We start from the raw sequence: 27,595 nt of genomic DNA, 5'->3' as shown, positions 1-27,595 counted from the left end.
GTCGTGTATTAAAAGAGGCATGGAATCGCGGGACAGGGATGTAATATTACCACTTTACAAAGCATTAGTGAAGCCTCATCTAGAATATGCAGTTCAGTTCTGGGCTCCAGTTCATAGAAAGGATGCCCTGGTGTTGGAAAAAATACAAAGAAGAGGAACGAAGCTAATACGGGGCATGGAGAATCTAAGTTATGAGGAAAGATTAAAAGAACTAAACCTATTTAGCCTTGAAAAAGACGACTAAGGGGGGACATGATTAACTTATATAAATATATTAATGGCATATACAAAAAATATGGTGAAATCCTGTTCCATGTAAAACCTCCTCCAAAAAACAAAGGGGCACTCCCTCCCGAGAAGAAAAGGTTCAATTTCTATATATATATATATAAAAACACAAGCATTCAAACATAAAAGGGGTACAGTGAATGAATAGCAATTATCGTCTATGCCATGATTTATTATAAAATAAAGAATTAACTCTTTGCCGGATGAATACAAATAATCCCATCAAGTTCTTCAGTAATGTCATCCAACCTTTTCCTGCACCGGTCTTGTAGTTTGTCATATTCTGCTTCCATTTTACGTATGGCAGTTTGTAAACTTTTAGTCACCTCAGTGACATGAACGTCATTCACAGGACAATCCTTATTTACAGACTTCTTTTGAGGCTTGTGTTCTTGAAAGCGGAGTCGATATGAGCCGTGTAGATCTTTGGCTTCCCTACCCCGAGGCTTACCATGCTCCATTTCCTTTTTTACCTCTTGCTTTATTTTCTTCAACTCCTTTTCATTCAATTCTGTTTCGATTTCTTTAATCTGTCAAGTAAAATACCCAGACAATATAGAATAGCAAATTAAAAGTAATTCTAAAATTTAAAAAAAAGAGGAAAACTTAGATTTTTATCGTCTCACTACGGGTTTTATGGCATGAAAAATCCAACATTTAGAAACCGGCATACAACGCCAGCATTATAAATAGTACAACTGGAAACGATAAAGTAATAAAGATCATTTGCTTGATAAACAAAATGTCAATTACAGTTTCTGAATGCAAATCGACTACACTGCAGGCTGCAGGCGCGTGTTTGTACAATTTTACATTTTAGTTCAGAGAACATTTTCCACTGAAAAAAATCAAGAAATGTCAGCTCTTTGTATATAAATAACTTTTTCTGCACTGACCTATGGTATTTTTTAAAATTCCAAATTTAATATTGGCAGGATGGGCCAGTGATTCTAAAGCTGGCCGTATGGACAAGATAAAAACCGTCCATACCTGACGATTTAGGCAGGACCGGCCCGACCAGCTTACGTGTATAGGGATCTCGAAACTTTCCCCCGAAGGAAAAGGCATGTTGAATTTCTACGTGCCGCAGGTGTAGTTTATGGTGGAGTCAGGAAAAATATTTGTCAGTGGATAGTCCTTTCATGCGTATGGCCAGCTTAATCCCTTGAGGACCATTTTAGGCCTGGAGGACATGAACAATTTTTTAGATTTTGCATTCATCGGTGGTCATAACATTTTGGTCAACATAGCTGTACGTGGCATTGTGTTTTGTAGGATACATTGTAATTTTCTGGTCCGTAAACATTAGCCTTTAATTTACAAATTTAAAAATTTGGCGGAAAACAGCAATTTTTTCTTACGCCCTAAATAAATCATAAATGAGGTTATAAATCTATTGCACAGCTTGTTAATGTTGTGAAGATATAAATAAATTGGGGGTTATATTTAACGCTTTATATTTACTGTAAAAAAAAAAAAAAAAGTGTGCTTGAGTGTATTTTTTTTTTTTTTAAATCCTAGCGCAGGATTTGAAATTACTTTTTTTATTTTATCATCTCCACTGTTATAGCAAGTGGGCCCCTACTGATCAGTATGTCTGGGTAATAGGTCAAATAATCTGAGAAGAGGGCAGCTGGGTGGCTTAGTGGTTATCACTGTTGCGTTGCAGTCTATAGGTCCATATACAGGCCGAAGCAACATCTGCATTGTTGTGGCAGGTGGGCTCACACAATTTTATCAGAATGTACGGTAAGAACCCCACATTTGTAAGTAAATGTAGCAGTAATGCAAATTCATCTATATACAGTGCATTAGGTAGTCTTAGCTTTTGCAGTGTCTTTGTTTTTTTCTTTTTACATGTATTGTTTGCAGTCACAGCGTACGTGCACCCGCACATTTTTCATTTTGCTAGGATGTGATTTACAACTTTTTGTGTTTCATACTGGTAGATGTCTTAGCAATTTTTTTTCTACCTTTTCCCAGACCTGGGACTCGACACCATCTTGTCTCAGAGGGCTACAGACAATTCCTTCGACTTCAAGACTTTGTTTTTGCTGTTACATGCACAGTCAATTGTGGGACCTTAAAGTAGATTTACATGGGCCGGTATTTTACACAACTTCCGAGACAAATTCACGCAAATGTCATGTCTGCGATAAGAACCAACAATAATAATCACTGGGTAGATTGTGTTAAACTCAATGTGAGCGTAGGGTTGCACGATGCATCGAAACTTCGTACGGTTTCGATACCGTGCACCCTCAAACGGTTCAATACCGTTAATTCATGTATTTCGATACCAAACTGTGCAGCCGCGCAGCTAAGTATAGAAACACATGAGTGTTGTTAGAGCGGGGCTACGGCTGTGTAATACAGCCATTGAGGTGATGTGGCCGGCGCTGCATTAATGATGGCCGGCACAGAAGACAGAACATGGCGGGCGCACTGTAAAACACCCCCAAGTTCTGTCTTCAGTGTCGGTACCGCCGCTCATTACAGCTCATGCCGACTGCGCGCGCACACACACGCCTCACATCAGAAAATGGAAGAACTTTTTTTTTTTTTATTATTATTATTGTTGGCAAAGTATCGTTTTGGTATCGAGTATCGCAATACCACACGAAGTATCGGTATCGAGGTCCAAAGTCTGGTATCGTGACAACCCTAAGTGAGCGAGTCTGGTTTTCCGCTTGGCACCCACGGCCTGCTAACACAGGGCTTCATATGGTTTGATGAACAAGTCAAACACGTGGACATTGCCGTCTATAGTAACCGCACAGCTACAAGCCGTATCACAAAACCGCTGCAATTTCTTATAAAAACGCGTGAGCTTTTTTTGATAACGCGGTACACTACTGGTCCACGTATACAAAATAGACAGGGGTGTGCATATCCAGTCAATTTAACTGACCTCAAGTGGACTTTTGTAGAAACTTCTCAAGGATGATCAACGGAAAGAGGATGCACCCAATCAAAACTCTGAATGTCATAGCCAAGGGGCTTAATACTAATGTAAAGATTTCATTTTATTTTTTTAATTAATTTGCACAAATTTAGACAAATCTGATATAGTTTTGATGTTCTGGGGTATTGTGTGGATGAATGAAAAGGCTGGAACGTAATGAAATGTGGAAAAAGTACAAGGGTCTGACTACCTTATGAACACATTATACAGGTTATATTTCCGCAAGCGTTATGCGCAACCTTGTGTGGTTACTGGTTACTATTTTTTATTTATTTTACCATTTCTTTACGCAACACTCAAAAGGTCAATGTCGGAAATGTATCTGTGGAATACAGGAGTAAGTTGGTTCATTTCCTTTAAATTAGATTGCTTTCTGGAGAGTAAAAAGGACTTCGGCAATGAATTATAAAAGGAGATTTTTAGCAGTTTATTTCTGAACACTACAGGTGCAAATCTGCTTTGACCTCCAGCAACCGAATATTAACTAGAATTGTCCCACGGGTATGAACCGCAATACAAATAACTAGAGTACACGCTTCTTGTTCGGAAATACCAAAATGTTATTGCATTGAGATTACCCAGATTTCAAAATAATTAGCTTTTTCTTATTTCCACAGGTGTTGGAATTTTGATGCAGATTTTGCTCTACCTGCACGCCGTTTTTCGCGTGGGGTAAATTTTGCCCTCGGCCATTGAGCGCCGATGAGCAAAAATGCAGCAAGATACGCTTTCTCTGCCTTTCATTGATGTCAACGGGAGGTCAGAGACGTTGACGCCTGAAGATAGGGCATATCGCGTCTTTTTCCCGCAAGACGGTTTTTCCGCTCGCGGGAAAAAAAACACCTCCACCTCCCATTAAAATCAATGGGAGGCATTTTCAGCCGTTTTTTTTACGCGGTTTCCACCTGTTGACTATTTTACATGTTTTATTGTAAACTCATTCTCCCAACAAAAATGCTAGTTCCAGAAAAAAAGAAAAATAGTTTCCCGAAAGGATGGATATTAAAAAAGGACACTCTGGCCAAAACTAAACTTTCCCATGTGTACCATTAGGCTGGGTTCACACGAGCAGGTTACGTCCGTAATGGACGGAATGTATTTCGGCCGCAAGTCCCGGACCGAACACACTGCAGGGAGCCGGGCTCCTAGCATCATAGGTATGTACGATGCTAGGAGTCCCTGCCTCTCCGTGGAACTACTGTCCCGTACTGAAAACATGATTACCGTACGGGACAGTTGTCCCGCAGCGAGGCAGGGACTCCTAGCGTCGTACATAACTATGATGCTAGGAGCCCGGCTCCCTGCACTGTGTTCGGTCCGGGACTTGAAGCCGAAATACGTTCCGTCCATTACGGACGTAATGTGCTCGTGTGAATCCAGCCTTAGGCTGAGTTCACACGTGGCGGAATTTCACTTGAATTCCGCTGCGGACACTCCGCAGCGTTAATCCACAGCGGAGCCGTTTCTCCATTGACTTCCACTTCTATTTAGAAGTGTTCGTTTAGACGAGGCGTAAAATTCCGCTGCGGAGCATAGGCTGCGGAGCGGAATTTGGTGTCCGCAGCATGCTCTGTCTGTTGCGGAGCAGTGGCGGACTGGTTGCGGACTCATGGCGGAATTTCTCCATTGACTTCAATGGAGATTCTAAATTCCGCAATGAAGTCCGCAGCTGTCATGCACATGTTATGTGTGCTGCGGATCCGTCTTGCTTTTTTGCCATGACATTTCTTCATTCTGGCTGGACCTATGTATTTCTAGGTCTACAGCCAGACTGAGGAAGTCAATGGGGCTCCGGGAATTACAGGAGCGTTGCTAGGAGACGTCAGTAAATAGTCACTGTCCAGGGTGCTGAAAGAGTTAAGCGATCGGCAGTAACTGTTTCTGCCCCCTGGATAGTGACTACCGATTCCAATATACAGCAACCTGTCAAAAAAATAGAAGTTCATACTTACCGAGAACTCCCTACTTCTGTCTCCAGTCCATCTTCCCAGGATGACGTTTCAGTCTAAGTGACGGCTGCAGCCAATCACAGGCTGCAGCGGTCACATGGACTGCCGCTTCATCCAGGGAGGTCGGGCTGGATGCCGAAAGAGGGACGCGTCACCAAGACAACGGCCGGTAAGTATGAAATTCGTTTACTTTCACTAGGGAAAGTGCTGTCCCTTCTCTCTATCCTGCACTGATAGAGAGAAGGGAAGCACTTTGACCGCAGTACGCAGCAGCTAGTCCGCATCAATTTACTGCACATTTTGGGCAGATCCGCAGCCGTAATCCGCAACCCGGATTAGGTGCGGCATTGATGCGGACAGTTGCGGAGGAAATCCGCCACGTGGGGGCATGCCCTTATAGTTTTCCATGTGCCAGTCTCTCACCTGTTATACTTCTTGCTGCTTCTATCTCTATATATCAGACTGGGATGGTTGCTTAGCAGCAGTGGATCCAGCTCGGTGACTACTTTCTCTACTTGAGTCTATGGAGATCTATGTGTCACCCATCACAGGCTTCAGCAGTTCCTCTACCACATTAGTATTACACAGGGGGGCAGAAACTTCTATCATCAGCTACCACTGATACTTAGACAGGTTCCTGTCACGCAGGTATAATGTAGAAGAATATATTGCAGCCTCCCAGTCTGTATACTTATGGTTTCTCAGCTTATTTAGGGGAATATAGAGATTTATAATCAGTGTCCCCCAGCATGGTATGGTCTTTAGCTGGTCATGTGATGCTGTGCTGAAGCATCATGGGATTGATAGCAAAGCAGAGAGGAAGAGAAAGCTGGAAAAATCCAAGAATCAAGATGGAGGTTTGTTTTTTTTAAAGCACAGACAAGGCAGCAGTTGAAATATTAAATACAGTATACATAAAAAGTGTGGTATAGAGTCAGGTAGGGAATGCAGACATGGAAAGTTGTATTTCCACTGGTGGTCTTCTTTAAACATGCCAACTTTTTTTTTAAGTTTTCAACTCCCCATATGCAATAATCTCATACCTGTTCTTGTGATGAGAAGTTCCTGAGTACAGCCAGTTTGTGGAGCTGATCTTGCGTATCATGTAAACACTTTCTTAACACCTGTATATTAGTAGGAATGTTTTGTGGCTGAAAACTAGTTGTGACAAACGTGCAGATTTTGTTCCGATTTGGAATCGAGAAGCCATGTTCATCTTCACATGCAGACTCCAGGACCGTGTCCTAAAAAGTGATCAAAAGTAAAACGGTCCACGTCATGTTAATACAGATAGAACATGTACTTCGCTTTAAACAAAAGAACTTAACTAATGAAAAATATAAACTTTGGCATAAGACATTTCTGTGTGTGCCATCAAAAATACTGGAACATTAACAGAAATCTAGTGCACCACATTAGAAGTCAATGGGAGATGGATCCATCATGGCTTTGTTATGAATGGAATCAATGACACGTGTGTGGACAGTGCCTTAAAATGTTATTTATATTTTAGACATTTAAGGCATATCCTATAGATGTCATACATATATAAGATGAGAATAACCCTTAACCCCTTTCCGACACGTGACGTAGGGTTACGTTCTAGTCGGCATAGGGAAGTATGGAGCAGGCTCATGGACTGAGCCCGCTCGACACCCACAAGGTGTCGGCTGTATTTTACAGCCGACACTTCACTGCAATGGGCAAGATCGAGAAGAACTCTGATACCACCCGTTTAACAACTTATATTCTGTGGTCATTAGTGACAGCGGCATCTAATCCGTTAGAAAGAGGGAAGGGTACCCACCCTCTGACAACCGGTCGGCTCCCCGCAACGAAACCGCGCGGTGCCGATGGTTGTCATCGCAGTCTGGGGGCCTACTGAAGACTAAAATAGGAGCTGGTAAAATACACAATATACTGTAATACATTAGTATTGCACTATATTGTGCAAGCGATCCAACGACCGAACATTCAACTCCTCTAGGGCAGTGAAACCCCCAACCACCAGGCAGCAGAACAATACCGGGCCGCGGATCATTTGGTACCAGGCCGCGGTATCTGCCCCGGTGGACTCAAGGAACTTCGGGCGAAAAACCGCACCTAACTGTGGTGCAGTTTTTCACCCGGAATGTCTGCTGCGGAAAACTGTTGAGCAGGCCTCCTGGGATGAGGTTTCATCCCATGAGACCACTGCAGCCTGTGATTGGCTGCAGCGGTGATCAAATGGGATGAAACCTCATCCCAGGAGGCCGGCCCTCTAAAGTCATCCAGGCCAGCCTTCTGGGATGAGGTTTCATCCCGTGTGACCGCCGCTGGTCCCAGTTTCAACTGTATCTGCCTCCTAAGGCTATGTTCACATGGAAAACAAAAAACGGCTGTAAAATACGGAGCTGTTTTCAAGGGAAAACACACTCTGATTTACAGCCATTTTTTATGCATCAAGCATTTTTTTGATGCGTTTTTTAGGGCCGTTTTTGGAGCTGTTTTTCCATTGACCCAATGAAAAACGGCTCCAAAAGCGGCTCAAGAAGTGACATGCACTTATTTTTTACGGGGCACTTTTTACGCCCCGTTTTTAAAAACGGCCGCGTAAAAAAACGCCCCGTGGGAATGGAACGCCATTTTCCCCATTGAAATCAATGAGCAGATGTTTGGAGGAGTTCAGCCCCCCTATTTTCAGCCATATTTCGGGGTGTTTACAGCCCGAAAAATGTCTGGAAATAGGCCGCGTGAACATACCCTTAGGCCTCATGCACACGACCGTATTTTTATCTATCCCAAAATACTGTCCGTAAATACGGATCCTTAAAAAGGGTGGATGCAAATGATGTTATCAGCATGTTGCATAGCAACGCTTCCATAAATACGGACGGTGTACGGACGCACATCCGTAGCCGTCCGTATTTACGGAAGCTCTCATAGACTTCTATGGGAGAGTCCTTGCAGTAATTAATGACAAGAATGAGACACGTTCTAGAATTGAAAGGTGTCCGTGGCCAATAGAAATTAATGGGTCAGTAATTACGGTCCGTAATTACTGATGAAAAATACGGTCGTGTGCATGAGGACTTAGGATGCAGATACAGTTGAATTGAATGCTGGAGCAAGAGTGACGGCTCCTTGCCCCAGCATTCACTCTACCGTGAGCGGCTCCGCGCAGGCAGGCGCGATGTTGTGACGTCATCGCGCCTGTCTGCGCCGAGTCACTCTTAGCACAGACTGGAGGAGAAGGATCCTCCACCCGTCATTGAACGGGGATAGGTAAGTAATGTTATTTTTTTACCAGGCACATATGGGGGGGGGGCATTATACTAGGTATGGGAAGGGGGCTGATATGGTGGCAGCTATGGGAGCATTTTACTGTATCGGGTAGCTAAGGGGGGCCTTATACTGTATGGAAAGCCTTATACTGTGGGGGCAGCTATGGGGAGCATTATACTGTGGGGGCAGCTATGGGGAGCATTATACTAAGGGGCAGCTATGGGGAGCATTATACGGTGAGGGGGCAGCTATGGGGAACATTATACTATGGGCATTATACTGTGAGGGGGCAGCTATGGGAGCATAATACTGTGTGGGGGAAACTATGGTGGGCATTATACCGTGGAGGCAGCTGGGCAAGGGCGCAGGCAGGGGTCTGGTGGTGTTGGGGAGGGGTAAGGGGGCCCCCCAAACTGAATTCTTGCACCAGGGCCCATAAGCCTTTAGCTACGCCCCTGATGCGATTTGTTGTGGATTTTACCTCCCCATTAAATTCAATGGGGAAGACCTGCAACAAATAAGCAGCGTTTACGCAAATACAATGGACACGCTGTGGAATAAAATTCCGCACCGCAGGTCCATTTCTGAGCATTTTTTCCGCTCAGTATTTACGCAGCGTGTGGATGAGACTTGTTTTATCTTATCCACTTTGCTGCTACTGTATTATGCTGCGGATTTTCCGCAGCATACTACAGGTATACGCCGAATTTACGCAATGTGTGAGCTGACTCTAAACACCCCCCCCCCCCACTACGCCCCCTGGAAAAAAAATTCTTACATCAAACTGGTCCTCGGTGCAAAAAAGGTTGGGGACCACCACTGCTCTAGGGGAAACTCATCATAATAAAAAAAAAAAAAACCTCCTCATAATAAACATTATTTGTACCACCGCGTTCCTAAAAGTCTGTATGTACCCTAAACCAGTAGCAAATTACAGCCCGTCCCGCAAAAAATAAGCCCTCACACCAAAATCGACGGAAAAATATTGTGGAAGAACATTGCGACATCGTTTTTTCATTGTAATATTAGAAAAAGATACAAAACAAATTGATGCCCATAGGGACCCACATCTGGCACCTTTGGGAATTCTCAAGGTGCCAAAGGGGACATTTGATAAGGATGACCCCATAAAACACCTATGTGGAAAAGAAGGGGAAAGACCTATAATGGATTTTGATTACATGTCTATTTTAATAGCCGCAACACCACCACGAACACCCGAAAAAAACATCTGCCCTAGCAAAGGCTGCGAACGGCCCATAGCACCACAATCCGACCAATAACTCTTCTGAAATAACAGACTGGAAGTTTCTTGTATATGGATGTGAATTCCTATAGAAAAGTAGCGCCCCATAGAACCGCCATATTGATTCCTCACCATCCATTGCCAGTACACAGATTCCACATGTTTCCACTCCATGTAGGCGTCTAAGTAGGACATCTCCGACTCCATAGCTTGCAGTAACTGGAGAAAGAAGATCATTTATATCGAAGATCAATCTATTGCTTCAAAACATGATTTATTAATGATAATATTAAGATTCCTTCACTCAACACAATTTCCCCTCTTGTTTGTACTCCATAACCTTGGGGTTCTGCGCTCCGATAAGATTGGCGATAAGCATAACACACACACAAGGTCCTACCAATCCAATATCCATTAAAAAATATATATATTAAAAATCGTCAAACGTCTGATGGGTGAATATTTTGTGTAAAAATAAGCTTTACCTCCATTGTATCCCTCAAATCCTCCAGTGATTAATGTGGGAGGTGTAGCATAAATTAGAGGGGGGCGGCAACCGCTGTAGGATGGTGGATAGTTGGGCCTTGGTACTTAGTCTTACTGTATTGTAAATGATGGTAACTTTTAAAGGGTCAGTCTGCCGTCAAAGGGAACCAATCAGTGACTTTTTGCTGCCCTTTCTGATTTTAGAGAACTTACATCCAGAACGCTGCAGCGCTCACCCGGCGCCGCGAGAAAGGAGTTCAGCAAATTCACGATCTGCCGTTCTCTCCCAGCCCAGCTGCCAATGATTGACAGCTTTCTCCCGATGCACAGTAGCAAGGAGAAAGCTGCCACTCATTGGTGGCTGGGCAGGGGGAGCGGTAGCTTATAAATACGCCGAACTCCTTCCTGCCAGCGCGATGCGAGCGCTTCAGCATTCTAAATGTAAATTCTCTACAGACATACTGTAAGTGACAGACGGCTGAAATAACTGTCCGTCACTACTTTATGGTGCCCTCGGAGAGTCACCGACAGGTTTCCTTTAAACTGCAATTTACAGTTTATATATAGTTATAAGCTACATAAAGTAAGCTGCCCGTACATTTACGATAGCGGTCAGGCGAACGCTCGTTCCGCCGGCAGCTAATCCTACTAACTCCCCCATACACAGGCAGAATTGGCCGAACATGTAGGGCTGCGGCGTAGGAGTCGGGAGAAGTGTACCAATTCAGGCTTAAAAATAAAAATATTATAAATATTGTATTCATGTATTAAATGCTACTCTGGAATTATCTAAAATGTTTTTTTTTGAGAAATTGTATTCCAATAAATATATTTGATGTGAGGAATAACAAGATGTTACCGTTTTACTACAGTAAATGTATTACTTACTATACCATACGATATAGCCATTTATGAGGGAGTCAGAGTTTGGAAAAATAAAGGAGACAGAAGTTTGGTTTTCCGACTCGACAGCCCTGCAAGCATGAAAGTGTTTCTACGCCCGATCCTTCTTGCCCCCCCAACATCTGTTGTCCGGGGAGGGTTGGGACACCCATTAGATAGTCGTCCAAACCTGCCGAAAACAGCAGCTTCGAAGAGACTTTCATCTAATGTGTTTGAGTACCTGTCACCAGCATGCCACCTATTAAACCAGCAATACCTGGTGGTAGTGGGTGAAATTATTATTTATATGTTTCCTATAATCTTCTAAGTCGGCCCTGTAACTTTAGCATTCCGTTTTTTAGTGTTCCCGCACCGTATGCTAATGAGCATAAGTTATATCTTCGTTAGAAAAAAGTCATATCTTCATTCCCCAAGTGTTTCCTAGTTAACCCCAACTCCTTACTTTTGCTTGACAGCTCCTCGCCTTCCCCCACATGAAATCCCGCGCTTGCACATCGATGTCCTGTTCCTGTGCGGGCGCACCACGGGACACCATAGCGGCGCATGTACAGTAACTAAATTTGAGGCCCGGACGAAGCAGGGAAGGGTATCGGAACATACAAGTCGGGCTCATGCGTGCTATCTCAGATGAGATTTTGCCATTCAGGGCAGGCCAGTTTTTGGCGGTGGGCGGGCACAAGAAGAAAAACTAACGAGACTGTCGGATTATTAGCATAAAAGGTGCAAAATGTTTGCAGATCGTTATTTACAGTCGGAGGAGGAGTTTAGGAGAGGGGATAACGCCAATGAGCTTTTGACTGCAGCGGCCAGTGAGGGGTGAGTAGAGTTCAATAGATGAAATACTGGTGACAGGTTCCCTTTGTCTTGGACATTGTAAGACTTATCTTACACAATTCGAAGTTACAGTCTGTACCACAGTCCAGAGTAACATTTACCGTTGACAAGCTTGTTGTCAGACACTCCTAACAGCATGACTGACCTCCTATAATGCAGTGTAACAGTTCGTTTTTTCTACATCACAATACCGAAATGCAGTCCAAATCACCAGAAATTAAGCCAGCAAGGAATGCTGGGTGATTTCAGCTCTGAGGCCAACAACTGCGAATGCAGTTCTGGACTATAAACAATCTGTAACTTGGAATTTGTATAAAATAATTAAAGCAAACTTTTAATTTGGAAAAATTCTATATGAAAACGGTCAGATGGTGTTCAATGCTATAGTTATTAACTTGTTTACCACCTCCATACACACTTTTTTTTTTTTACATCCCTATAGTCCATGCCACCAAAATTAACGGTCCTAAAAGCGTTGTTTTTTTTCAGGAACGCAAAAATAAAACCGATTTAACGTTTTAATTCTAATTAAAGGGGTCATCTCAGGAGAGACATTGCTGGCATGCAGCTGGAGGGCACAAGCTCGATTGCCATGACCGCCACCGATGGCTAGATTAAAGTGGCAACGGTCTTGAGAAAGCGCCACATTATCTTCTTACGGCTTTTTCCAGACTCAGCATTGACTGTAATGGGACGAACATGCAGCCTCTGGGGAAAGCCGAGCCAACAGGAGAGGTCATGGCGTCTTTTAGAGATTGCTGGGGGTGGGGTCAAACCAGTCAGACCTCCACCTCCCCTGGCCAGAGGACGGTCATTCAGAAAGTTTTAGTTCTGCTCTTAAGATCCGTCAGGCTAGTTTGCCCACTGCATCAAACTGTATCGGCCGAGACCTGGGGCATGTGTAAGAAAGCAGAGGAGCAGAACAAGGGAATGCCGGACGATACGGTTCTGTTGCACCACTGACACCACCGGCGGCCAACGGAACCCAATGTCTTTAATGGCTTCCATTGGGGGTGCCCGTTTTCCCAGAAAACAATAGAGAGGCGTGCTGCAGCTGCGCTTTTGTTTCCGATAATCCCTGCCGGATTTTTATCTACAGGCCGTTATCACATGGTTAGTACAACTATTTTTTGATTGGTTTGATTTTTTTTTTACCTTATCACAGCTTTCAGGTTGTCGAACAAGCTCCATTTCCATGACAGACAAATGACCGGCAGTTTTATCAATGTGGCGACCTTGAGTATATGAATGTATCTAGGAGTATAACAGTACAAAAAGGAGTTCTGGTCATAAAATCCAAAACATAGACACGCACCTAAATTCAGTCCGGCAGGCGCTTATGTATTCATGGTAAAGTTGGATTAAAATGCGAGCTATAATGAGCAATCTATACCTGGCAGACTATTCCATAGACTCAGCGTATTCTTAGACCAAGAGGTTCAGAGGTTATTGCACAATTTTACAAGCTTTTGATCTGATTTAATGCGGCACGTAAAGTAACTTCCGCACACAATTTCCATTCTTTGAACTCATCTGAACAATAGAGAGTCAAAATGATTAATGGGCTCTCCAGGACATCAAAGCTAGAACAATTTGAAGTCCTACATACCAGAAAGCCTTTTACACAAGAGTTTTGACTCTCCCCAGATGCCGCAAGCCGGTATTTACAGCTGCTCCGGTGCGCCCGCGGATTATATGCCGCTTCAAAGCACTTCTCCATTTCTAAGCATGAACAGCTGTTTTCAGTCTAACTAAAATGGGTAAAAGACCCCACATTGGAGAGGCTTTAAAGAGTAGGGACCAGCATTACAGGTCAGTTCACACGTTGCGTAAATACTGCAGTTTTTCCGCAACGGAATTTGTTGCAGAAACTCCGCAGCACATACAGTAGCAGCAAAGTGGATGAGATAAAACAAAGCTCATCCACACGCTGCGCAAATATGGAGCGGAAAACCCGCTCAGAAATTGACCTGAGGTCAACGCTGCTTATTTGTTGCGGGTTTCCCCCATTGAATTCAATGGGGAGGTAAAACCCGCAACAAATAGCAGTTGTTAACATTTTTTTGCGGCGGGTTTGCAGCAATTCGGCCGCAAAAACGCAACTCTGGAAAAAAAAAATATCCATAAGTCTGTGCTCCTTCCTCCTCCTGGGAGGACGTTTCATCCCATGTGACCGCTGCAGCCAATCACAGGTTGCAGCAGTCTTCTGAGATGAAACGTCATCCCAGGAGGCCGGCCTGCCAGCTGGACAGGTAAGTGCTGCAGTTTTCCACAGTGGACATTCCGAGCGAAAAACTGCACCAGTGGTTTTTCGGCCGGAATTCTCTGCGGCGCACGGGGCAGATACACTGCGTGCTTTTACACAGCGTATCCGCCCCATGCGAACGGAGCCTACTAGCGATTTTCTACCAGAGTTATTGGAAGAGCTCCCTGTAGCAGTTCCTAGCTAGTCATACACATTAGATATAAGCCCATTTCGTAGGATCGGCGGACTTTATAATGTATATGAGGGCAGGAGATAACCTGCTGCTAGAGAGGTTTCACAGTGGCTTATTGAAATAAACGTAGACGCTAGTTGAGCCGCATGTTTATGGTGGAGTTAGGAGAAATAGCCGAATGTGCATGGCCAACCTAACAATCTGAAGAACTGCAGGGAATTTCACCAGCAACTCAGTCAGTCTCTAGTTTGGATTCCAATGAGAGTACGGTTTGCTGTTTGAAGGAGCGCAAAGGGCAAAATACATACCGTGTTATGCCTGGTGCAAAATTTGAGGAGGCGGTGCATGACATAGGGAGTCCTTCTGCGTGCCCCACCTCTGTCAGACACCTTAGATGCCGCGGTCGCTATTGACAGCGTCATCTAAGGGGTTAAACTGACAATTGGAGAACTGTCCAGAACCGGCAGGAGCCTGGCTGTGTACAACAGCCGTGCTCCTGCCGCGGATCTCGTGGGTGCTGTGGAAGCACCCACAAGATCCGAGTGATGGAGATATACGTCACGATGCGGGAACACACACCAGCTTGTGACGGATATATCCATCGCTAGGGGTTGACTGCTTTAAGGGATATGTACACCTTCGAAAGCATGATTTTTTTTTTTAGGATAAGAAATGAAGTAACTTTACAAACGGTCTAATATACATTTGTTAGATTACAAGACGTGGGACAGAAGGAAGGGACTATGTAGACATAAAACGATCCGATATTTTTAATCAAAACTATCGGCGAAGTTGCTTAATTTTTATTTATTTTAGATGCATTGGCGCTATAAAGAAATTGCAGTGGTGTACAAAACCTTAAAAATGCGAGAACAAGCAAACAAATCTTTCAGTACCTTATATAAAACAGCGCATTTCTCCAGATGAGCGGCATGTAAAGCTCTCCAGCAAAATTCTAGCTTGCCATTCATCCACTGAAGGAATCGGATATCTACATCTTGTTTAGTGGATGAAATCGCAGCTTTACATTTTTGGATTGATACATCAGGAGGACACTAGGATACATAAAAGGGTACATTTTATCATTTTAAAACGCTCTTTTAATTCTGTAAACAACTATATCACACCAGAAGTAAAAAACAAAAACTGGAGCATAAACTCTTGAGTTGTGCCGTTCCTCTGTTATTCCTCCTGGAAATGTATGAATTAATTGAAAACTGGGTGCTACCATTCCCTTTGTCAACAGGGTGTGTCCCTACAGAGTGACACTGTAGGCACTCATTCGACTGCATCAGACTGTGTAGGGACATGCTCTTTTGACAAGAGGAATGGTGGCACCCCAGTTTTACAGTAGGAATAAGAGAGGAATGGAACATTGCACAGTTCTAAAAAAAAAAAAATAGGCATGTCACCTATTAAACCAGCAAGATCTGGTGGCAGTGGGTGAAAAATAATTTTTATGTAGCCTATAATGATCTTGAAAATCGGCTCTGTACTTTTAGTGTTCCTGTGCCGTATGCGAATGAGCATAAAAGAGTCATATCTATGTTCCTCAAGCCTTTTCCGAGTTAACCCCGCCTTCTTACTTTTGATTGACAGCTCCACCCCCCAGCACACGCAAAATTCTGCGCATCGATGTCCGGTTCTGGTGCGCGTGCACGCACAACAGGAAACCATAGTGGTGCATGCACAGTAGCTAGATTTGAGGCCCGGACAAAGCAGGGAAGGGTACGGGACCCTACATGATGGGCGCATGATAGACGCCATCTCTGACTAAATTTGTGCATTCAGGGCGGGCCAGTTTTCGGCGGTGGGCGGGCATAAGAAGAGGAATGAACGAGGCTGCCGGATTAGTACTATAAAAAGCGTGAAATGTTTGCAGAGCGTTATTCAGTCGGAGGATTAGTTTAGGAGAGGGGATAACGCCAATGAACTTTTGACAGCAGCGGCCAGTGAGGGGTGAAAAGGGAAAATTCCCTTTAAATATATTATAGAATTTACTCATAAAAGGTTTTCATGAATTGTGAGAGATGAGGCTGTACATGTAATAGTGGTTACTGTGCTGCGATTGTTTATACCCCCCCCCCCCATCCTGAAGCGAAAGTTATGGATTGGGCGGAGGGCGCACGTTATGAAGAAACCTTAAGGCCGTGTTCACACAATTGACTGGGGAATTCCATAACAAAGTACGATACAATGGAAGTGAATGAGGTTTAACAAGCATTAACTCGCAGCATAACAAACCTCAGGCAGATTCTGGGCATTTTTGAATCTGAAGCACGTCCGGTCTGTTGTGGAAGTGCCTTCGATTTTCAGTTATATTCGCACTAAAATCTGCAATGAAATGGGCGCGTAACATATGCCGGTTTATTTTAGACAAGTTCCAAGGAGTCATTTTTACGCTGCGTGGACCCAGCCTTATGAGTAAGTGATATCGCTTTTAATGTTAGGGCGTACGGCATAATCAGAGTGGCCAACCACAATATTAAGCAAATATCAGGGGAAATGCGATCACTCTCATAGGATGTACCAGAACTTAAAGGGGTTTTCCCATCAGACACATTTAGGACATATCCACAGGAGGTCATAAGTGTCAGATAGGTGGGACCCGCAACTATCTCTAGAATGGGGCCCCCTAAACCCCGTTCTAGCTTTTTCTGCTCCCTCTGCCTCCCGGCCACTTACGGATTACATGGTCGGGAGTTATGAACACAGCGTAACTCCCATAGTAGTGAATGGCCGTTACGGAAGCAGCGCAGCATGCGAGCTACGCTGTTTCCATAACTACCATTCAGTTCTATGGGACTTATGGAAACAGCGTAGCTCAGCGAGTTACTGATTTACATGGTCGGGAGCTATGGAAACAGTGTAAGTGGCCGGGAGGCAGAGGATTGGAATTGATCTGCTTCAGCCGCAACACAGAGTGGCAGAATGAGGTTTAGGCCCTGTTCACACAGAGTTTTTTTTGACAATTTTTTGACGCGGAAACCGTATCGGAAAACCCGCCAAACAACTGCCGAAAATGCCTCCCAATGATTTCAATAGGAGGCGGAGGCGTTTTTCTTCACGTGAGCTGTAAAACCGGCTCGTGGGAAAAAGAAGCGACATGCCCTATCTTCGGGCGTTTACATCTCTGACCTCCCATTGACATCAATGGGAGGCAGAGAAATAGTTTTTCCCGGCATTTTTGCCCACGGCGCTCAATGGCCGCCGTGAAAAACGGCGTGTAGGCAGATCAAAATCTGCCTCAAAATTCCAGACGGAACTTTGAGGCAGAATTTTCTGCCTGCAAAAAACTCAGTGCGAGCATATTAAAATGGGTTTCTGCACCAAAATAATCACGTTTTTCTCAATGTATACCTCTGAGGGAAGGCTGCAATGTATCCCACTGTATACGCATACAGTGGGATGCATTGTCCGAACGGCTCCGACCCCCTCGCAAAGCCCCCGAGGACTCCGGCCCTGTGGAAACTCCTGACACCACTGCCCATATAGGGATAGTGACATCAGGAGCTCCCAAGGGTCAGTCCCCGGGCAGAGCGCTACCTGATGTTTCCTTAGCCCGGGGACACGGGCCCTGGGGAAGCTCCGGACGTCTCTGTCCATATATGCAGTGATTTTAGAAGCATCCCCAGGGTCGGAATCCCCAAGCAGAGCGCTTGCTGAGGACAGCAGTGCTTCCTGTGCCCACGTTCAGGAAGCTTTAGCGACATCTGTCCAAATATGGACAGTTACATCACTGGAGCTTCCCAACGTATATCTGTGCCGGATGCTAAACAGCGGCATCCGTCACCCATAGGCTCCCATGTTAAAAAAGTATACCATAAGGTATTCGTTTTTTCCTTGTGATCGCGCAGTATGGAATCGCATACTCTAAGGATGGAGTAATGTAGTAAACATGGGGCAGAAATTTGGTCCAATTGGGGCTTTAACAGTCAAGAACGTGAATTTGACTTTCTGAAGTTAACCTTTTGTTAAATTAGGAGTTTTAAAGGGTATTAATCCTGGACCCGGTTCATGAAAATATGTAAAACCCACTGAATAAAGTAGTCATTAGCTAAAGCATATACTGTATGTGCCAGGCATAAGAAGAACAACTCGTATAGTACATGCCCTTCATATACGGCAAGTACCCGCGGAAAGCCCGAAGAAACGGCTTTGGTTTCATAATTTCAGGTACAAATTCATATGGGAAGCGCTGGTTTCATGTAATGAACGTTATGCCACCAACGTAATCATCACCTTGGCATTTAATTAGGTGACTTCATCCTTAGAGAATACTTGACATTTTAGTATACATGGAACGAAAGGTTTTCAACATAGTAATTAACGGAAAGCTTGCAGTAATGAGGATAATGTAAAAAGGGTAACTGAATGTTCAAACTCCTGACATGTCATAGTGACATGTCACAAGTTTTGAATGGTGGGGGTCTGAGCATGGAGACCCCCACCAATTGCTAAAACAAAGCGGCAGAAGCGATCGTGCGAGTGCCCAGGCGCTTCGTTTTTGTTCAGCTTTTTCCGGAAAATCGATTTAACGGTGTACAAGCTCAATAGAAAATACTCCGCTACTCCGCACCACATCGGGTTTTCGGAAAAAGTTGAACAGAAACGAAGCGGCTGAGCGCTCACACAATCTCGTCTGCCGCTTCGTTTTAGCGATTGGTGGGGGTCTGGGTGCTCGGACCCCCACCAATCCAAACTTCTGACACGTCACTATGACACGACAGAAGTTTGGTGAACGTTTAGTTACCCTTTAGCAGTCAGTCCTGGGCTACACTAACTTCTTATAGTTAAGATTTATTTTAACTATCCCGCTATAGCTGCAGACCAAAGCAATACAAGTCTTTTAACCCCTTCCCGATATTTTTCGTAACTGTACGTCATGAGCAGTGAGGCGTTCCTGCAACATGTTGTACAGTTACGACACGATGATTGAGCAGGTTCAGAAGCCGAGCCTGTGCCATCAGCCGGGGGTGTGTGCTGTATATTACAGCTGACACCCTGCTGTAATGGCAGGGAACAGAGCTAGCTTCAATCCCTGCCATTATCCCCTTTGATATTGCGGTCAAAGGCGATCGTGGTATCTAAGTGGTTTGTAGCAATGTGGTCGCGGAGGGTGCCGATGGCTGCTAGAGCAACCAGAGGCCTAACAATGGCCTCCTGGTCTGCTTAGTACAAAAGCCTATTAGGCCATTCTGGGGACGGGACCTAATAGGCTTGCTGTCAGTGTAAGACTGATCGTTCTAATGCATTGCACTAATGCGAATAATGCAATTAAAAAAAATAAAAACGTTTCAAGCATTGGTATCGCTGCGTCCGTAACAGCCCGAACTATAAAAAATATTATGTTGTTTTTTATGCTGTACTGTGAACGCCATATAAAAAAAACTAAAAATAAATAAACCACCAATTTCAGAATTGCTGTTTTTTTTGTCACCTTGCCGTCCAAAAATTTGCATAAAAGTGATCAAAAAGTCGTTTGTATCAAAAAATGGTATTAATAAAAACTACAGCTCGTCTCACAAAAAACAAGCTCTCATACAGCTCCGTCAACTAAAAAAAAACTTAAGGGTATGTTCACACGGCCTATTTACGGACGGAATTCGGGCGTTTTTGCCCCGAATTACGTCCGAAAATAGCGCCTCAATAGCGCTGACAAACATCTGCCCATTGAAAGCAATGGGCAGACGTTTGTCTGTTCACACGAGGCGTAATTTACGCGCCGCTGTCAAAAGACGGCGCGTAAATAGACGCCCGCGTCAAAGAAGTGACTCCAATGAATAGCAGCGCCAATTACGTCCATAATGGACGCAGCGTTCAAGCGCCTGCACACGCCGTTACGGCTGAAATTACGGGGATGTTTTCAGGCTGAAACATCCCCGTAATTTCAGCCGTAACGGACGACCTCGTGTGAACATACACTAAAAGTTATGGTTCCCAGAACATGGCGAGACAAAAACATTTAAAAAAGAAGTCATTTTATTGTGCAAAAAGTTGTAAAAACAAAAACATTATATAAATTTGGTATCGCTGGAATCGTACTGACCCGCAGAATAAAGTTAACATGTCGTTTATAAAAACACATGGTGATCGCAGTATTAAAAAAAAAAAACACTATGCCAGAATTGATGTTTATTGGTCACCTTGCCTCCCAAAAAATAGAATAAAAAGTGATCAAAAAGTCACAAGTACCCCAAAATAGTACCAATAAAAACATATCGTTCTGCAAAAACCTAGCCTTCTCATATCTCCGGAAAAGCAAAAAAAAATGATGCCTCTCAGAATATGGTGACCCAGAAACATGATTTAATTATTTTTTTGATGTAAAAGTAGTAAAACATATAAAACTATATAGATTTGGTATAGCCTAACACTATGCAGGAATTGTTTTTTTTTTGTTTTTTTATCACTTTGCCTCCCAAAACATGGAATAAAAGTGATCAAAATCGAATGTATCCCAAAATGGTACCAATAAAGACTACAGCATGTCCCAATACAACATAGTCCATCTTTGACAGCCAGTATTCAAGTATTTTTGTGAAATTTCACGTATTTTTGTATTTGCTTCATCTGGATTGACCTGTACCGTTTTCCCAATTTTTGCTTTCTGATCGCTGCTTGGCCTGACCCGTATCAGTATTCCTGTGCTGATTGAACTCTTCCTGCCCTAATCTTAGATTTGTAAGACCAAGCTTCCGTCTTACGATTTTGGATCTCGTGTCGGAATACCATCTACAACCAGTTAGTGGTTGCTATGGGAGATTAATCCGGGAACACAAAGAAAAAAAAATGAAAAAAAACGTAGAAATCCCAGTCAGCATTCAGACGAACGTAGCCGACCTAGGACGTGAAAAACAGTTTTTCACGTCCAAGGTGCACCCGTGCGGGACGCATTATTACAGATCTCCTATAGACTCTAGTGGTTATGGAATGGGCATGAAAACACGTCCATGTGAACAATCCCTTAAACCAGTAGAGCGATGACAAATCTGTTCCTCCCCCCCAACCGGTAAGGCTGGGTTCACACGAGCGTGGCAAAAGCCACTTAACAGCTCCGTGTGGCTGCAGTATATGATGCGCGGCTGCGTGATTTTCGCGCAGCCGCCATCATAATGACACTCCGTTTGAATGTTTGTAAACAGAAAAGCACGTGGTGCTTTTCTGTTTTCATTCATCCTTTTCACAGCTGTTGCGCGAATCACGCAGTTCGCACGGAAGTGCTTCCGTGTGACATACGTTGTTTTCACGCACCCATTGACTTCAATGGGTGCGTGATTCGCGCAAAACGCCCAAAGAACGGACATGTCGTGACATTTTTTCAGCGGACTCACGCCGAGTAAAATTCACGGACATGTCTGCACGGCCCCATAGACTAATATAGGTCGGTTCAACGCGCGTGCAAATCACGCGCGTTGCACGGACGTTTTTCCCGTTCGTCTGAATAAAGCCTAAGAGCGAAATTCTTGGAGATGTGTGAACACCACGCAGAGGACTTTTTCTTCCAGTCTGGAAGTTTCTCTCCGATTAACATTTTCCAGCTGTACTCGCTGGCATACATATGCACTTAAAGCCGCATGGAGTCATTTATATAAAGCGGGACTTCGTACATGAATAATGTGAGCCGGCGGCGTAGAACAGCTAGACGTAAAAATAGAATTGGAGCGGTATAATTATGTCAGATCCTTTATGTACAGCATGTACGTTTGGTGAAGCTGCCCCTGTACCCGTGAAAATCTGGAGAAAACAACCTTTCATGCACCCACGTTCTCCGCACAGCGTGAGCAGGCATGAACCTTTAGTGGTTTCTATAGAAATGGTTCATAATGAAGATCAATAGGGAGTCAGTTGTCACAAAAAGAAAGGGGTTTTTTGTTTTTTTCAAATACTGCGGCGGCGACGGCATCTGCCAAACAGAATTTCTGATAAACTCACAGACCAATTCTCTGAATTACATGTGAATATTTAACAGGTATTACTAAAAAAACTTCTGACAGCTACAGAATGCAAAACAAAAAAGGCAAAAACAAACAAACAATAAAATAAAAATAAAATATAAAAAAAAAAACAAAAAAAACACACAAACCATACCTGTCCAACAAGTTCAGTTCCTCGTGGCTTAGGTCCAGTGGAAGACCAAACATTTTGGCAGACGGTAAAGACAAATTTTATTCTCACCCCACCGCGTACTATCCTCTAATGAATTACACCTCTCAGATCTAGAGGAGGTCGAAGAATTTTTGAAATTCCGTTCTTGATTTCGCTAGACTGTCTCTTGCAGTACGTTTTTTATTTTTTTTACAGCTTAAAGCGATTGGACAATCCCCATCTATCCAAAATGTCCCAGCAGTTATCCTCGGAAAAAGAGGCCGGCTCGTCTTCAATAAACCCCTACAGGATGACCATTAAAATCAACGGCCTGTCCGTGGTCGGCTGGATTCACACATGCAGGTTTTTTTGATTTGAGGCTATGAGATAATGCACTGGATGAGGGGGAACCTGTAAAGCCCATCTGCAGGTCTGACCCCCAGAAATATGCTGGATATGTCCTGATGTCAAATCTATTCCCAAAGAGAGAATATGGGCAATAAGTTCCCATGCCCACTTCAGTCATTTTCTTCAGGGCGCTATCCGTTTCTTTTAACGGACAGCACACCGACACATTCATTTCTATGGGGCCGTGCCCACATCCGTTATTTTAACAGAACCGTGTGGCCGTTCCAACCAAAATAGAATAGGTCCTACCCCTGTACGATTTTGACGGAAAAGTCTTGGCCATTCCATTCATTTGGTCCGTTGAAACAACGCACTGTATGCAGAAGAGATCCGTGTGTGTGGTGCGTTGTTTACGGATCCGCCATTAGCGGCCGTACGACGGGCAACAGATGTGTGCATGAGACCTTAAGAGGAGCGCTACACTTTTCCCAAAAATTTGCATGTCATGCGCTTGTATGTAAAAAAAAACGAGTAATCGTATAATGACAAGCAGTAAGAGAGACAGTGGAAATATAATCTATTGAATTTGGGAATTCGGGGGGGGGGGGGGACGACTGCATTTTCTGATATGTCATGTGAAATGGCAGAAGATATTTTTAACTCCGTAGTGATCAGAATGCTTTGGTCTGTAATATACAGATTAGTGTTTTGTGCACATGCCGGTTTAACCCCTTAAAGCTGAACATCTGGTAGGGCCTTAATGACCAGCTAAATCTGTATGTTTTGCCTCTCGGCAGCCCAGGGAGAAGGGCAGGATTTTTAGAGAGCAGATTTCAAAAGCATAATTTTTCAAACCAAGTTATTTTCGCCACAATCCCGCTAGCCTCTTGTTTTTAAAAGACTACGAGTAATCACTAGCCTAGCCCTTTATATTACAAGCTCTAATAAATAAAAAGGCTGGGCTAGTGGATATGTGCTGACCACTACTGGTCTGGTAGCATAAAAACCAGCGTAGATCGTGCCACACACCGTGCCCCCTGGCAGACAGTGCCACACACAGTGCCCCCCAGCAGACAGTGCCACACACAGTGCTCCCCCGGCAGATATTTCCACACACAGTGCCCCCGTTCTCACGCAGTTCTCTCCTCCAGCAATGCATGCATGGTCTCTTCCGACCGGGCCTGCCCCAGCGGAACGATGCAGGTAGTGCAATTATGTCATCACGCTACCTGCATTACAAAAAAGTGCCGAATGGCGGAGAAGGGAAAGGATGGTTCCCTTGCGACGCCAGTGCCGTCAGTTGTATCCTCGTCCAAAAGTATGTAAGGGAATTCGAGCCCTGATCACGAGGGAAGGGTTTCCGGGCAACTGGATACCATCCCTTCGTGCACCACTGCAGTCATTAGCTTTTTCATTGACGTGCCATGTTTTATGCGGGAGAAATAAATAAAAAATTCCTATGCAGGACGATATTTTTTTTTTTTTTATACTGTTCACATTTTACGCTTAAATCTGTGAAATCAATTCTTCAGGTTACTTCGGTTGTATGAATACATAATATGTGTAATGGGCAATAAAATAGATCTTATATTAAACGATGACAGCAGGCATACTGAATAGACAGCCCTGGGGTCCTTTCTAGGGCTGACTTCAGAGGGTTCCCCTAGTCTCCAAATGGGTCACCGGGAAACAGGATCGCGGCTATCCAAAAAAGGTTAAACGTCCAGGATAGGAGTTTCCTCCGATCTCGGAGTACTTGAAGGGGCTGCTCTAAGTACAGGAGAAGTCGGGATGGGGTTAATGGCCCTCACTTTAAATAGCCCAACAAATACGAAAAAAAATAAATATGTATGTTGCCAAATGCTGCAGATTTTACGTATGGAAAATCTGGTCGGAAATTTTAAATAACATACATACGCGCACACACACCAATTTAATGGTGTCAGAAAACCAATCAAATGGCATAATACTGCCCATAACAAACTTCTGCCGTGAACCCCCTTAATATTAAATACACACCGAGCAAATTGTAATGTGGTCTCCCACTTTAACTCTTTTCTTTGCCAACAGAATTTCAAGAATCTTCACTTTGTGCAAGAGCCAAGAAAAGGCTAAAAGTACTTCTCTGCTCCCCTCTTCTCCGACATCGGGGAGACGGTAAAACTCCAACCTGCCGTAACCTTGAATCTGAAGAACACTTTTCACATATCGAACACGATCAGCTGTAAAATAAAAAGGAGTTACAGGATTTTTCTTATGTAAGAACCCATCACATTTAGATATCGTAAGGAGCAGCAAACTGCAGCCATTAAAACGGGGCATGTTTTTTTTTTACGTCGTCGATTTAAAAAACGGGCCGTAAAAAGAAGGAGCGTGTCACTTCTTGAGCCGTTTTTGGAGATGTTTTTCATGTCAATAGGAAAACAGCTCCACAAACGGCTCCAAAAAACATTTTCAGCTACAAAAACCGCTCCGAGTGTGAACATACCCTAACAACCGCATGAAATGTAGACCTGAAAAGACCGTAGCTACAACTTATGGAGCAAGTCATAGGATTAAAACCATATCACTGACCGTAAGGATGAAGGTAAAAGCCATTGGACTTCTAGCATTAATTGTGTTTAGGTAAGGATGTGTGTACACTACGTTTTCACCCTACATTTAGCGTGTATATCTGGAAAACCCCCAGGATACACGCTAAATGTGTCCAAAGGGCCCAATTAGCCTGGCATAGGCAAAAAAAAAGCGTCATTTTTCCATCGGTCGGGCAGGTATACATCGGTTTATCTTTTTCTTGGAGGATGGCAAAACGTAGTAGACTATACTTTCTATCCTGAGGGATCCCGCAAAAAAAAAAATATACTGCACAGAAATCTATGGATGACGTACGTCACTGTATGTACCAAAAATTATTAGCAGTGTAGTCCCTGAAGTATGTGATACACTCGCAAATATACATTCCAGTCCCCCGTCGCACGGATTCTCAGATTTTCATAGCGCTGCCGGGGGACCGGAAGTCTAGTTGCACAGCGTTCTTTGATGAAGATACGACTCTTTGTCATGTGACCGGCCCCGCTATGTACAAGCGGTAGTACATTGACTACATAGAGTCTAGCGGGGCCGGTCACATGACAGAGCACATCCCTACATCCTAATCGGCACACTCGCAGGTTGTACTGCACATGCACCTTATCCTAATTGGCGCATGCGCAGAGGAATCTTTATGCTCTATTCTGATCGGCACTACAGCTTTTGCTCTTCAAAGGAGGCACTCCGGGGAAAGACATAATACACGTCAGAATCAGGTTAGCCTAATCTAGAATAGCCTGTTGGTAGTGGGGGTCTCAGTGCTCGGACCCCCACCAATCCAAACTTCTAGTTACACTTTAAGGATCCATAAATCAGGAAGGTTTAGGGTGGCGTCGTACCCATGTTTCTCTTTTCAGGTGTTGAAGGTGATGAATCATGGCCGACAGGAAAGATTTGTCTCAGTAAGCCGTACAGCAGATCCCAGAACTCTGATGTCTGAGGAGAAAACACAGGGACATCAATCATATTAAATTGGAGGCAGAAACGTGGATTAGAATTCACAAATCTAATGACAAAATCACAACGTTCCACGTCTTCTCTGACAACACCAAATCTTAACACGTTCCTTGGAAAAACTAGATTGTGGACAATGTATCTCCTAATCCGGACGGACGACCGCTGGAACAAGAACCCGGATGTGGGCGCTGCGGACAACAAACTTCCAGGACATTAAGACGATCAATATAAGTAACATTATTAATATTACGTTTCAATTCCAGGCTGGGATCTTCTTCAGGCCTCTCCAATGAAGTCTATGGGAGAAAGGCTATGTTCACACTGAGTTTTTTTGCAGGCGGAAATTCTGCCTCAAAATTTTGAGGCAGATTTTCCGCTCGCTGTACGTCGATTTTCGCTGCGCTTTTCACCCGCGGCCATTGACCGCCGCAAAATACGCTTTTTCTGCCTCCCATTGAAGTCAATGGGAGGTCAGAGGCGTAAACGTCTGAAGATAGGGCATGTCCCTTCTTTCTCCCGCGAGGCGGTTTTACCGCTCGCGGGAGGAAACCGCCCCCGCCTCCCATTGAAATCAATGGGAGGCATTTTAGGGCCATTTTTGACGAGTTTTGTGGCGCGGTTTCCGCATAAAAAAAAACTCAGTGTGAACATAGCCTTACGGAAAAAAAAGCATGCCCTATTAATAGTATATACCGTCAAATTATTTTAATCCGGCGTGAACGGGACCTGATAAGTGTTGAATTATCAAATTCTCTGAATTTTTGGCGATCATAGGAAAGTATATAAAGCTCTCTAACAAGTGAAGAAAGAGGACAGCCCAGAACAAAACATAGATCGTATCCCTGTATTAAAAAAAAAACCAAAAAACTGGTATATACCAGCCAAAAGTGTGTACACACACACACACACACACACACTATTGCAGCAGACACATACAGCAGCCAATCAGGTTACACGTCTCATTTTTCCACTACACGTTGCAAAATGAAAGAAGTCAGCTGATTGGCTAACAGAAGCAGCTCTCTTACCGCCTCTGGCCGATTAAACTTAGACTTCCGGAACGTTTCAGGGTCCCAACATGAACCGGAGGCAGATAAAACCCGGCACAGGGCGTACAGAGCCTCCTTGAGATTGTTTACCCGCTTCATAGCGTTTCTTCGAAGAACACGGAATTGAAGTACCGCCACTGTCAAGGGTTGCCATGCAACGCCTTACAATACGGAAGGACGCCGGAAGTGAA

The 27,595-nt window shown here is 44.0% G+C and overlaps 1 protein-coding gene across 1 annotated transcript; it reads right to left on the bottom strand.

The window, feature by feature from the left end:
- Positions 1–439: 439 nt before the first annotated feature.
- TEDC1 (tubulin epsilon and delta complex 1) lies at positions 440–27,595 on the bottom strand. Its single transcript, XM_075844997.1, has 8 exons — positions 27,384–27,595; positions 26,238–26,334; positions 24,829–25,031; positions 15,270–15,428; positions 13,091–13,189; positions 9,845–9,931; positions 6,246–6,446; positions 440–818 (listed from the first exon to the last, which is right to left on the bottom strand). The coding sequence occupies exons 1-8, from the start codon at positions 27,501–27,503 to the stop codon at positions 477–479; spliced, it is 1,308 nt and encodes a 435-aa protein (XP_075701112.1). The 5' UTR covers positions 27,504–27,595; the 3' UTR covers positions 440–476.

The sequence above is a fragment of the Rhinoderma darwinii genome, chromosome 12 (assembly GCF_050947455.1).
Source record: "Rhinoderma darwinii isolate aRhiDar2 chromosome 12, aRhiDar2.hap1, whole genome shotgun sequence".
NCBI classification, from domain to species: Eukaryota; Metazoa; Chordata; class Amphibia; order Anura; family Rhinodermatidae; genus Rhinoderma; species Rhinoderma darwinii.
Note: the sequence above shows the minus strand (reverse complement) of the source record. Positions and strands in the feature narration are given on the sequence as shown.

Excerpts from the sequence above, each read along its gene's own strand:
- TEDC1 (XM_075844997.1), bottom strand. The coding sequence starts at position 27,503 with ATGAAGCGGGTAAACAATCTCAAGGAGGCTCTGTACGCCCTGTGCCGG. Across the intron at positions 15,429-24,828 it reads ACCACATTACAATTTGCTCG|TGTCCTCCTGATGTATCAAT; the intron begins GTGTGTATTTAA and ends TATGTATCCTAG. Across the intron at positions 9,932-13,090 it reads AACCTGAAAGCTGTGATAAG|TTACTGCAAGCTATGGAGTC; the intron begins GTAAAAAAAAAA and ends TTCTTTCTCCAG.